General features: G+C 37.1%; 1 protein-coding gene across 1 annotated transcript in view; it reads right to left on the minus strand.

Annotated features, from left to right (window-relative positions):
* Positions 1–12,487, minus strand: part of CHD1 (chromodomain helicase DNA binding protein 1) — a 72,271-nt gene that overhangs the window by 35,069 nt on the left and 24,715 nt on the right. Inside the window, exons 2-8 of the mRNA XM_086480106.1 lie at positions 8,584–8,788; positions 7,503–7,607; positions 6,140–6,207; positions 3,943–4,092; positions 3,372–3,649; positions 1,735–1,960; positions 63–163 (exon numbers count right to left, since the gene is read on the minus strand). Coding sequence (XP_086336232.1) covers positions 63–163; positions 1,735–1,960; positions 3,372–3,649; positions 3,943–4,092; positions 6,140–6,207; positions 7,503–7,607; positions 8,584–8,788 — 1,133 coding nt within the window. The remainder of the gene's footprint in view (positions 1–62; positions 164–1,734; positions 1,961–3,371; positions 3,650–3,942; positions 4,093–6,139; positions 6,208–7,502; positions 7,608–8,583; positions 8,789–12,487) is intronic.

A 12,487-nucleotide genomic window follows, 5' to 3' on the forward strand; every position in this document is an offset into this window, starting at 1 on the left:
ATATAAGCAGTGAACATACAGAACTCTCAACACTGTTTTCTGTCTGCAAGTTTGTAACATACCGATTATTCTTTCCACTATCTGGTATTGTTTATGTAGGTCATCTGTAAGCTCCTGCTGGCAGTTGTAATATTCCACATCTTCTGGAGAAGCATTTTTCAGCCTGTAATGGGAATTAATTTACAACACTTATTACACCATATAGTTCTAAAACCACAAAAATTTAGCAACTCTCAAGCTCTGAATGTGATCATCACAGAAACATTGCTTAGAGAGCTTCTTTGAAAGGACAGCTTAGAAATTCCTACCACAAAACTGTTGCATCTGGCCTAGGTGCCTCATCATTAATGACTGAGAATGCTTACGAAGAAACACAACAGCTACAGCTACATGTGGTACTAGTCATGCAGATAATTCAGAATACCTATTAGCAAAATAAACAACTGTATTTACAGGGTATTTTCATGGAACAGTATTCAGGGTGGCTCCCTCTCTAAGCTTCCATCTTATGATTAAGTTGCTAAAAATCCCACCAGTATTCACTGATTATATTAAAAACACTAATAAAACTGAACACTAAAAAAGTTACTTTAAAATGTATGGATTTCTCCAGGTTTTTGTTCTCAGGCTTGAACCTCAGGTTTGAGACAAGAAAACCAAATTCTTCAAAGTAATCTGAAAAGGTTAATGCACCAATAATCTCTGCAGTGATTCCTGAAGATCTCTGATCAAAGTGTAACAACAAAATTAGTAAAAGGTACAATTTATTATTTATTTTCAAACACTACCCACCTTGTTAAAACTCCACTTATAACACTCACACACAAATATCTGGTTCAGAAGATTATCATGTACCAGTACAGGCTACGGACTGAGCTGTTAGAGAGTAGCGTAGGAGAAAGGGACCTGGGGGTCCTGGTGGACAGCAGGACGACCATAAGCCAGCAATGTGCCCTCGTGGCCAAGAAGGCCAATGGCATCCTGGGGTGGATTAGAAGGGGTGTGGTCAGTAGGTCAAGAAAGGTTCTCCTCCCCCTCTACTCTGCCCTGGTGAGACCGCCTCTGGAATATTGTGTCCAGTTCTGGGCCCCTCAGTTCAAGAAGGACAGGGAACTGCTTGAAAGAGTCCAGCGCAGAGCCACAAAGATGATTAAGGGGGTGGAACATCTCCCTTCTGATGAAAGGCTGAGGGAGCTGGGTCTTTTTAGCTTGGACAATAGGAGACTGAGGGGTGACCTCATCAATGTTTATAAATATGTAAAGGGTGAGTGTCAGGAGGATGGAGTCGGGCTCTTCTCGGTGATGTCCAATGATAGGACAAGGGGCAACAGGTGCAAGCTGGAGCACAGGAGGTTCCACATTAACATAAGGAAAAACTTTTTCACTGTGAGGGTGACACAGCACTGGAACAGGCTGCCCAGGGAGGTTGTGGAGTCTCCTTCTCTGGAGACATTCAAAACCTGCCTGGATGCGTTCCTGTGTGACCTACTCTAGGTGGTCCTGCTCTGGCAGGGGGGTTGGACTAGATGATCTTTTGAGGTCTCTTCCATTCTGTGGTTCTGTGATCTTACAGAAACATGCCTAAGGAGGCTTCAGCTTTAAAGTTTTTGTCTTCCTGTTGCACAGACACTTGAAATTATGCCCTCAAAAAGAAGTAACAGGTCTCAGAAACACAATAGAACATCTACATTGTTACAAAATAGGTATTGTGGAAGTCTACATAAAAATATTCACCATCGGTTTGTTTCCTGATCCTTTTTCTTATAGTTGTCCAGTTTCTTCATTCCTTTAACATTTTGTTGCTTCAATGTTTCCTCAGTTTCCCAAGTGTTATGGATGTGTGACCAACCTTTCCATTTAATAAGATACTGTATTTCTCCTGGCTCCTTTGACTTTTCAAACCCAGCATTTGGGTCACCATCTGCCTCAACTGCATAGATGGTGGTTGTGGCACCTGTGGCTGAGAAAGAAACCACATCATAAACCTTAATTACATGTACTTGTTGTAAGTTAACCAGCAAGAACTGTAGGGTAGAAAGGAATTAAGCGATACTTTTAGATAAGCATATAATTGACTAGTATCTACAGCTCTCATATCATTACTCTTATTTGAACAATTATAATGCAGATATGTTAACAGATGCACAAGCATTCAAAAGAGAATCAAAAAAGCAACCAAAACTCACAAAAAAGATATCTAACATTATGCTTGGTCAGCCTTGAGACATAAATAACCTCCTACTAGGGATATTATAAAACTCTTTCTTCCTAAATGTGTTTTACTACTTTTTCTGCCTTTGTTATTTTACTTGGGAATTTTTTTAATTAAGTACAGTCCGTATTACAGCTGAAAGCATACTAGAAACAGGAAACAGGCTCATCTCTGTGAGGACAGCCAGGTAAGGAAATGAGCCCAGCAAGCTGCAGGGGGCAAGATAAAGCCACAGAGAGTGGTAACAGCAAAAGACAGCATAAGCAGCAACATCATCTGGACAGGAAGAATAGAAGAAGCTTAGTTCCAAAGGCTTTGACCAAAGCAGTAACACCATGCATTGGAGCAGGATATGCTAGAATTTGGGACAGCACGGGAGAAGAAAGTTGAGAGGAAGAAGAGTGCAAGTTCTGAGGTGGGTCAGAAACTTCTAGAGATTGGTTGTAACCGACGAAGAAAAGCAGCTCTAAAGTGTAAGGGGCCCAGGGTTTGTTTTTTGGTTTTGTCTCTTTGTTTTTATAATTAGAATGCTAATTTGCAGACTCAAACATATAAGCAGAACTGCTAGACACTGCATCCCATTATTGCTGGAAATATGATATGTCTACCACTATTCACAAAATATTTTTTAAGAGTTCACATGCAAGTGCACCACTGAAACTTTAGATGCATTTTTGCGCATTGCACTGTATTGACACAATTTTTTTTGTATTTGTATAGCAATAACTGAAATCATAACCTCAGTGGTTCAGCCTTGCCAACACCATCCTTCAGGGTTCAGGTTACTAGTCAGCTCTCCTATCTAGTCCACTTTCCCCACTCCACTGTATATAACTTATACTGATCAAGTATCACTGAACTGTACAGAGGTATAACAATATGGTATGCATTTATGTAATACAGAGCTATCTTCCACTTCATTTTTATTTTCTACTTAGGTATACAATTCTTCTACATTTCACTTTGCAACACTTACTAGGGATTTTAAAAAGGGATATCCTTATGAACACGAAAAACAAAACAAGATGACTTTTTGGCAACTTTAAAATTATTTGTTTATTGTTTTTAAACCCTACAGGTGACCTACAGCTGAGAACATTTGCTGAAGTTGCACCACAATGCACTCCAGGATTTTAAGACCACCAAAGAAAAAAAATACCTCCTTTTCGACCAACTCGACTATCCATGAACTTCTCTATAGTTTCAAATTCATCTTCTTCAGTTTGTGGGACATCTTCTCCACAAACTTCCAGCAGATCATCAGAATCTGTCTTGGTTTCTTCAGCTTCTTTGTAACTAATGTTGACTGTTGCCTGGCGACGAGATCCTCTCTTATCATAATCATCATCCTCCTCCTCTTCCTCATCCTCATCCTCTGATGAATCAAGTTGCCTCTTTTTCAGTCCCGCACTCTTTTTCCCACTTTTTGGCTTAATTCTTGAAGACAACAGAGTATAACACAACAATGATGTTTCAACAGGGACAACTATAAATCTTTTGTATTGCCTTTTGAATAAATGTATTTCATGAATGCTCAGTTACTCCACTTTCAGTTACAGCAGACAGGAAAAGGTATTCTTCACTAGAAAGCATATTAACATCTTCCACAGCTTTAATAAAACTTCTTTGTTAAATAAGCATTAACGTTTTCATTTGCATGTATAGTAGTAGTAAATACTCAGTTGCTTATTACAAGTAGTACCAGAGTATCCAAATGCATGACTTCTTACCTGCTTGGAGGTTTCCGGCTTTTGACCTTGTTTTTTGGCTCATAGTCAGATTCACTATCTTCACAACTGCTTTTCTCCCTATCTTCCTCTGATTCGGAATCAGAACCTGTTCCTGATACTGACCCTGATCCCGACATTTGCCAGTCTTCACTGTACATATTGAAAGACAAAAGAGTAACTTAGGTGTCGGTGTTTTTTTTTTTTTTAAATCAGGTATTCATCCACAGGTTAACTGCTGTAATTTCAACATAATCTTTTAACAGTTATTTCAGCTAATGAAACAGAAAATGGTCATCAATTAATAACAGATAATTAAAAATGCTCACTGGCTTCAAAGGCAGTTGGACTAAGTTTTCTTATCAAGAGGTAGATTTAAAATAAAAAATAAAATAAAGATCTGGATTTCTATATACATTTCAGCATGAAGAAAGGAGTTAACATGACATTAAGAAACCAAAGCACTTAACAAGTCTAACTGGAAAGATACATATTTATCAGAACTTACACATGCTCAACTCATAAAGCCCTGTCATGTTATATCCTAGTAAGTCCCATATTGTCTAATGCCTATGGTCCCTGTGGCCCACGTGAAGAATCAGCAACTTTGGCACAGGAATCCAAAAGAGGCATATTTGAGAAATGTCCAGAAAACCTTGAATTGCAGCAACCTGTGAGTGGCACTGGCTCCCAAATGCTCCAATGAGCTCCCAAATTAGTGCCTCAGGACATGCAAGCTACTTAGTATCCTTGTGATCTTTGTGACTGACCACCAAGTTCTTGTTTCTGCTTAACTGAGATCTTCTCCTTTGCAACAGGAAAGATGTACCCACTGATGATCAGTATCTTGTTTCAAACTCTGACTTTATAAAGGCAAATTTAATCTCACTAGCTTCATGAAAAAGAAAGGAAAAAAAAAAGTCTTCTATACATTATTGAAACGTTGCTTCATCTTTATACTAACAACAGGTTTAGGTCTACTTCGCCAAGGTGCTAGAGCAGTAATAACGTTAATCAAAGCTGGAATATTAACATGAAATCTCTTCCTTACATTTCCAGTCAGGAAGCTAGGAATCAGTGCTTTGATCCCTCTCTCCTTCCAGGACATTGGGTCCTGAAGGAAATTACATTCCCATTGTTTCAATATCCAAAGACAACACATATGTGTCTACGGTACACACAGCACATGGCCACTGGTACAGAACATCTTATTAAAATATTTTTCTGCAAACAGTAAATTAAAAAAATAATAACATAAATCCATGACCTGTATTTATTTGGAAATATTAAAAAAAAGATATAAAGCACCATCCTCTAAGGCTTGATCATGTACCAGGTTATATATTGAGAAATCTCCGATCGGCACATCAGATAACAATGGCAGACATATCTGTTCAGAAGAGCCATAGGATAAAAGTTCAAGCAGTGGATATATGAAATGATTTGGTTACGCATTCCTAAATTTAAATGTATCTCCTATAATGAAGTATACTATCAAATGCAATCAAATTCTTAGTTAAGAAAAGGCTGTAACATCTCATTGCTAGGAAAGTGCCATTTTGCATAATTAGTGCCTTTTTTTTTTTTTTCAAACTACCATTTTTTTAAGATACTATAGTTGCAACCCTGAACACCGAGGTGATTCATGAACTGCAAGGAGAGGAATGATAGAACAGTTCAATTTCTACACACCATTCATAAAAACACAGGTCACTGCCTCTCACTGCCACAATAACAATGTGTCATCTTTTTCACAAACTTTTTAACTTACCATTTAGGAGGAGCTCATTTTCCGTTAAAATCCTTTGCTTGCTAATATTTAATTACTGTCAGAACTATAATAACGTTTAAACATATCTGAGGGGGGAAAAAAGCAAGCAACCAACAAGAATTTGGCATTAAGGGATTCTAACTTAAATTTGCTGTGAGAAAACCTACTTAATTAGCTTTCTATTTCTACAAGAATTTTTAGGGAAGGCCTTCAGCTGAAAATTAAAACTGCAGACTCTTTTGCTCAGAAATTAGTATGATAAAGATGTTCCTTTGAGAGTTTATTTTAAATATTCCAAAATGTTTCTCAAAATTGGAAATGCAAGATCAAGATGAATTAAAAACGAACTTAAGCATTTCAAGTGTGGAGAATTATGAGCATATGTCACTGACAAAAAATTATGTGATACTACTTATAAAAATATCTTACTCTTTATGTTTTTTCTTCTTGGTTTCACTGGATGAGTCATCTGCAGAATCTTCACTATTTGATGAATCCTGCAGGTGAAGAAAAAAATCCCTCCAGTCATTATCACAAAATAATGAAGTACTACTAACTTTAAAAAGATAAATCAGCTCCCACTTTCAAATTGGAGGTGTATTATTCACATTTTACCCTCTTCATCCCCTGCATTGTTGCTGTTAATGCAGAATGAGATAAAGACTGCTGTTGTTTTCGTATTTATCAATCTATGAATACATTGTGCCAGCACAGCTCTAGAGAACATAAAAAACGAACCCTGGTCTTAAAAAATAACCACTGTGCCTGCATAAAAGAGTCATGGTTTAAGTTGCCCCAAGTTAACCAAGATGATGGTTCTATCAAAATCCTAATAAAATCTCCTACCCTCAGCAGCTTTCTCACCTTCCATATTCTTTCATATTTAAACACCAGTTAAAGAAAATTTTGAGAATAGCATGATGCTTCTTTCTCCATGCTCAAAGAAAAAACAAGAACCCTGTTAAAATGAGATCTTCCTAACACGAACCTCATCAGGATTAAGTTTAGTTTTAGATTAAGTTTTATCCTGAAAAGCGTCTTTCAGAAAGAGAGTACTTAACAGCAGCTGTAAATTAATGTTTTAACAACGGGTGATTAAGTTCTGTGTCTAAGTTTTAATGATGAGCTGCTGAACGAGACAAAACCAGAAATCCAACAAAAAGTGTGTGACTACACTGCATAATTTTTGTAATGACAAGAGAAAAAGTCTGCTTTTTAAATAAATTCCACTTCATAGTCACTAGTATCCTTAAAAGATGTTCCTACTGCACAAAGTCAACATTTCTTTAGCCTATGATTTAGGTTTTACAATATCTAGAACAGCAGTGGTGTTCTTAAAATAATACAATTTTTTTGCACTAACTGTTACAAAATTTGCAAAAATGTAGTTTTCTACTCCATGCAGAGTATTTTAAAACCACAGCAGCTATCTTTATACAAAAACAAGTTGAAAAAAATCTTTTAGCATTTTTAACTGTCTTTACAAAACTAAAGAAGCCACAAATACAATGCAGGTCAGTACTGTGTGGTTTGAAAATTTTGTCCATAAGTCACAGAAAAGCTACCTAAAAATACCATATAATCGAGGTTGCTACAGTTTTAGCACAACTCACTTGAAAACAAGTAACTAGAGATATTTTTACTTTTCCTTATAAAAATGTCATTATTTGAATGTTACTTTTATAGACTAAACCCAGACTTTTACACACACTTGGAGAATATAACTTGGCTCTACGTAATTTTATTCTAACATATTTTAACAAATTTTAAACATCTAAATTATGTTATTCACCTCTTCTGAACCACTGTCTGATGAGGCTGCCTTTTGTTGTTGCTGGTGCTTCTTCAGCACTGCTGATCTTTGCACAGAAAGTATACTTGGACTAGTCTTCCAAAACTGAACAGGAACGGAGATGTAAGAACCAGTTAAACATATTGAAAGTCTCCAGTTTACCACAATATCTGCTTTTCCTGAGTATTAAGACTGATCTTAATTTCATCAATTAAAAGAATTCACTGCAAAATACTGCATGCACTAATAGTATCAGAGAGCTTTTTGAAGTAGTAAGATTTCTGCAGAACAGAATGTTATACAGTAACTGCCAGGACAATTCCTATAGCATGTTTAACAATAGTTGTGTAGTTATTGTTAAGGTAAAACACTTATAAAGTAAATTTTTAAACTGACCCAGTTAAATCCTTTTAGGCTATTTAGCTGGTATGTTTTTTTTCATGCAATAATACTGAAGTACATGAAGAAAAATAAGAGAATCCTTAACTGTCTTCAATTCTTGTGGTAACTAATATATGAGTACGTTTCATAAGTATGTCCTACCATCCCAAGTAAGTCCATGTAACCAGGACAGCACAGGTCATTTTGGTCCACTAGATTTAAAAGATTTCTAAACATCACTTTTTCCTGAGTTTATCTGACTTACTGATGAAGAAAGCCAACTGCATGTAAGCTGGAAGTTTTTATACAATCATTTCTTCATACAAGGAAACTAAACCTTAGAGAAACAATGTAAAAACCAGAATTTCAGAAAGAACGTTATGTGTGCCTTTGTCTTCCAGAAGTGCCAGCAGTGTGTGCTTCTGCATAATGAAATTCAAGTAAGCACTTAACTCAAAATATTTACAGATACGAGAATTTTAAAAGTATCAATTCAAGTACTTATCCATGAGAAACTTAGCCTAAGACAGCTAAGCACATGAATTCATTAACATAACCAAGTTAAAATCTAATTAAAAACACTTCACTACCTCTTTTTATTTTTTTAAATGAAAACTGCTCTTGAAACTAACTGCACAGAAGAACTTTTAAAATTATTTTTTCCTCCTGCACATAAGGCTCATTTATACATTTTGTTTACCTCAGATCCGTCAATTTTTGGTGGTTTAGCTTGAATTTGTTTCTTCTTTCTAGATGTGTCAGACTCTGATTCTGACTGAGTGCCTGACTCTGAACCAGAGTCAGAGTCACTGCTGCCTGACCGGCTGCTGCTTTCGTCACTACTGCTTCCAGAGCTTGAACCAGATCCAGAACCCGATGCTGACCCGGAATCATCATCTGATCGGCTGTAATGAGAAGTTAGTAGGATATCACACAATTGTGAAGGTAACAGGATTATAACAAAAAAGTCACCCTAGCTTCACCTGTAAATCAGCTGTTAAATTCATCCAGACAAACAGACGCAGTTGATTAAGTAAGCTGAGATTAATACAGTTAAAAATAAACAAGAAATGAGAATAGAGAGTGTAATCAGATACTCTTTGCAAAGCCTAAAAAAAGCAAGAACATTCAAATTAATATGGACGAGTCAAGAAAAGGAATTAAAAGTGGTAGAAATGTTTCTTACCCACACAAACTCTCCACCCCCACCCCCTCCAAAATCCTTGTTTAGCTCCATCAAACTCCATATATACATAAACACCTCTTAACAGTTAAGTCTACTCCACAAAGACCTGTCCAACTAAAATATAAAAAATTATTTTCAATCTTTACAGATCAGCAGTACTCCTTAAAAAAAAATAAAATAAAAATATGCAGACCATGTTTTTCCGTTAAAATTACAGCATCTAAATTCCCCATGCAGACAATCCTGAATTTGTCACTGACAGTATGACTTGTGCCAAGGTGCTTTTCTTGGCATACACTTGAGCTGCCAGATTATTCCACCTGTATATGCATTTTATATCAGATGTAACATACTCAGAAAGCATAATAAAGAGAAATATTTATTTTATGACCATTGAAAAACTTAGAAACATCTGGTTTTCTACAACAACTTTGCAAAGTAGCTGAGTTAAAACTTTTAAGATTCCCCATTAAGTTAATACCATCATATTTCAAAGATACCACAAGAAAAAACATTGGAATCACCACCACAGAGCAAAATGACTTCAAATTATGTAAATATACATAAACAGAGTAAACATGAAGCCAGAATCAAAAATGATAAAACCAAAAGCTGGTATCAAAACCTAGCCAATTTCTGCCTGCACAATTGATCTGGCTGACAGCTGGGGGATGAGGGGGAGGGAGAGGGCAGTTTGATCATCCTCCGTCCTCTGCCCTAGAACATACTTAATTGACAACATTTTAAAACCACAAAACAAAGCAAAATTGCTCCTCTTTCTGCTTTATGCTAACACCAACAAAACTCTACCAGTACAGAAGAAACTAAGCTAATTCAGAAACACAATCCTGTAGACTGCACCTCAATCAGCCATCTGCAACTGTCAACTTTGAAAGCAAGAGAAACAAACAGACCATGCTGAAGCTTCCTTGTTCTGAAGGGGGACATATGGAGAAACACACTGCTGCTGGATTTCCTTGCGCTGCCGAGATGAAAACTGGAGAAGCAACAAGGCTGCTCCCAAACTTCCTACTTCTGTCATCAAAGGCCTCCTTCAGGCACGGTGCTGTAACACTAATGTCACTTGCCAAATAAAGCAGGGCACTCACTGCAGAGTATAGCCGGAGTTTAAACTGTTCACCAAAAATTAATGGCGCTCCATGATGACCTTCCAAAGAGATTTTAATTGTAATAGTGTTCTTGTACACAAATGTTACCTTACCTTTAATGCTGGGTAAATCAGACCATTATAAAACAACAGCATTTCTCAGCATAGCAAAGTGCCATAAGTAAATGTCAGGGGGACTGTGGAAGTCAGCACAAACTATAAATGAAGACAAATAGAAGAAAATTCAGCATGGAGAAAGCTTGAGACTTAAGTAAATACCAGCCAGACAAGTCCCAGTGACAAAAAGCCACCAAAACTGTGTAAATCCTACAAAACCTTGGAGGAGAGGAAGGGAATCAAAATACTTCCATGTAGGAGAAGGCTTTCTCAAAGAGGGCAATAATAATGTGGATCACCAAATCTAGAAAAGATGCAAAACACTAAGCCATAAGTATGGTAATTAAGTTTGTTTTCCATGCGCACTAATACAGGTTCAATTGCACATACAGCCAGAGGCAACAAAACCAAAGTACCTCTTTTCTAAGGCAGCATGGAGAAGCTGACACTAGAATAAGTCATCTTGGTCAACCAACTTGCCAACACTGTAAGAAACGCGTAAACCAGCTACAGGAGGGAACAGTGGAGAGACAAGGGGCAGGGGGAGGGGGGCGGATTTTCCAGTTTACTTATCTAAAGGAGCAAAAATCACATCAGTTCGATTCACAGTTGATAGGAAATTTTAAGCAGTTTCATGTTCTTCAACACAGGAATTAAGTGGCAAGTTCAAAATCAAAGGGACTGAGACAGGGGGAAAAAAAAAGTCTAGTAGATAATGCTAGCTGCTCTGGAGTTGAATGCAAAAAACCCCAGTTAATTCCAAATCTTTTCTTTATTAAGAGATCAGCTAGCTATCATCTAAGGTCTCCCTTAAGTAACATCAACCTATCAACAGATGTGGATCATACCATATTCTATAAACAGACAAAACACATGTTTATCTTGCCAACTAGCTCTCAACAAAGCTCGGAGTCTGGGAATGAATTCCCGTTAGGTTTGTAAGCAGGATCAGCAAAGTAAGAGCTTTTATTCTCACAATAAATTGGCCTGATTTGGACATCAGCAGACTAATACAGCCCAACTAACAGTTAACAACTGACAAGAGTAAAAATCTTAAAGTCAATCTTCAATCATGTTAATAAAGGCAAGACTACAAAACAAACCGGCAGGCAGAAATAAAAGGAAGAAAAAGAAAGGAAATTACAAGAAACAGGAAGAAAGAACAAATAATAATGTTCGCCACAACTGATTTAGCGCTGCCCTATCAAAACCATTTATGAAGAGCAATACAGGATCACTACCATAGACTAACAGCTAATTGGTACAGCTAATTTGTACATAGAACAAAGAAAAACAGAAGAATAAAATTTAAAGACTGTAGCATCAATAACATCTTACTAAGTTTTCTTATCCCACAGTATTAAATCAGTACAAGCAAATGGGAAAAGACAAACTGAGTAGTAGCAAGTAATTTTAAAACTCAGGAAACATGAAGGACTTGCTAAAACATGTATAAAATCTTAAGATACTATTAAGATGGCAGTATTCATACATGCTTAAAAAGAGTTTGAAATTAACTAGCAAAAAGCACTGTAGTGTTGTCAAAAGAAAAGGGCTAACAGGGACAAAAAATTTCAGGTTTTGCACCCAGGTGGACTTGTGCGGTTGATGGGGGTGGGGGCATCAGACTTTGGTGAGGCCAAACTAATCTCACACAGACACTGGGAGTCTCAAGATTAGAGAATGGTAAATTTCTGCTTTCATATGTAAAGTCAAGAGTGACAAAACCCAATAATTTACTTTACTGCAGTTTCTTCTTTGTTGTTATTCTGCATACAAGACCCAGCTTATTTCTCAGAAGGTGTGCTAGTTTTGTGAATTACCGCTTAGCATCCTCTTCTGCACACAACTGGAATAAAACAAGTATCTGAACTTTGTGTGTCAACTGGCTTTTGCAGAACCCAGATTTGGGACAGTATCTTTGGCAACCCAGGTGGGACAGCCATAAGGCCTTGCCAGGACTGTCTTGCTGTTTCCTATAGCAGAGGACTGTATCAGCCAGCACTTGAGTATGCACAGACCTGTTTGTTGGGGACTCCTCCAAAAGCCCTCCAGTGTCAGGGCAGTGAGTGACTCAAAGGTGCAATGTTCAAGAGGTATTTGTACAAGGGTGAAAGAGGGGTGAACTTCTGAATTGGTGAGCATTATATTTAACTACTTCTGTTGAAAATATGTCACATGTCACATATAGAC

The sequence above is a fragment of the Leptosomus discolor genome, chromosome Z (assembly GCF_034619465.1).
Source record: "Leptosomus discolor isolate bLepDis1 chromosome Z, bLepDis1.hap2, whole genome shotgun sequence".
NCBI lineage: Eukaryota > Metazoa > Chordata > Aves > Leptosomiformes > Leptosomidae > Leptosomus > Leptosomus discolor.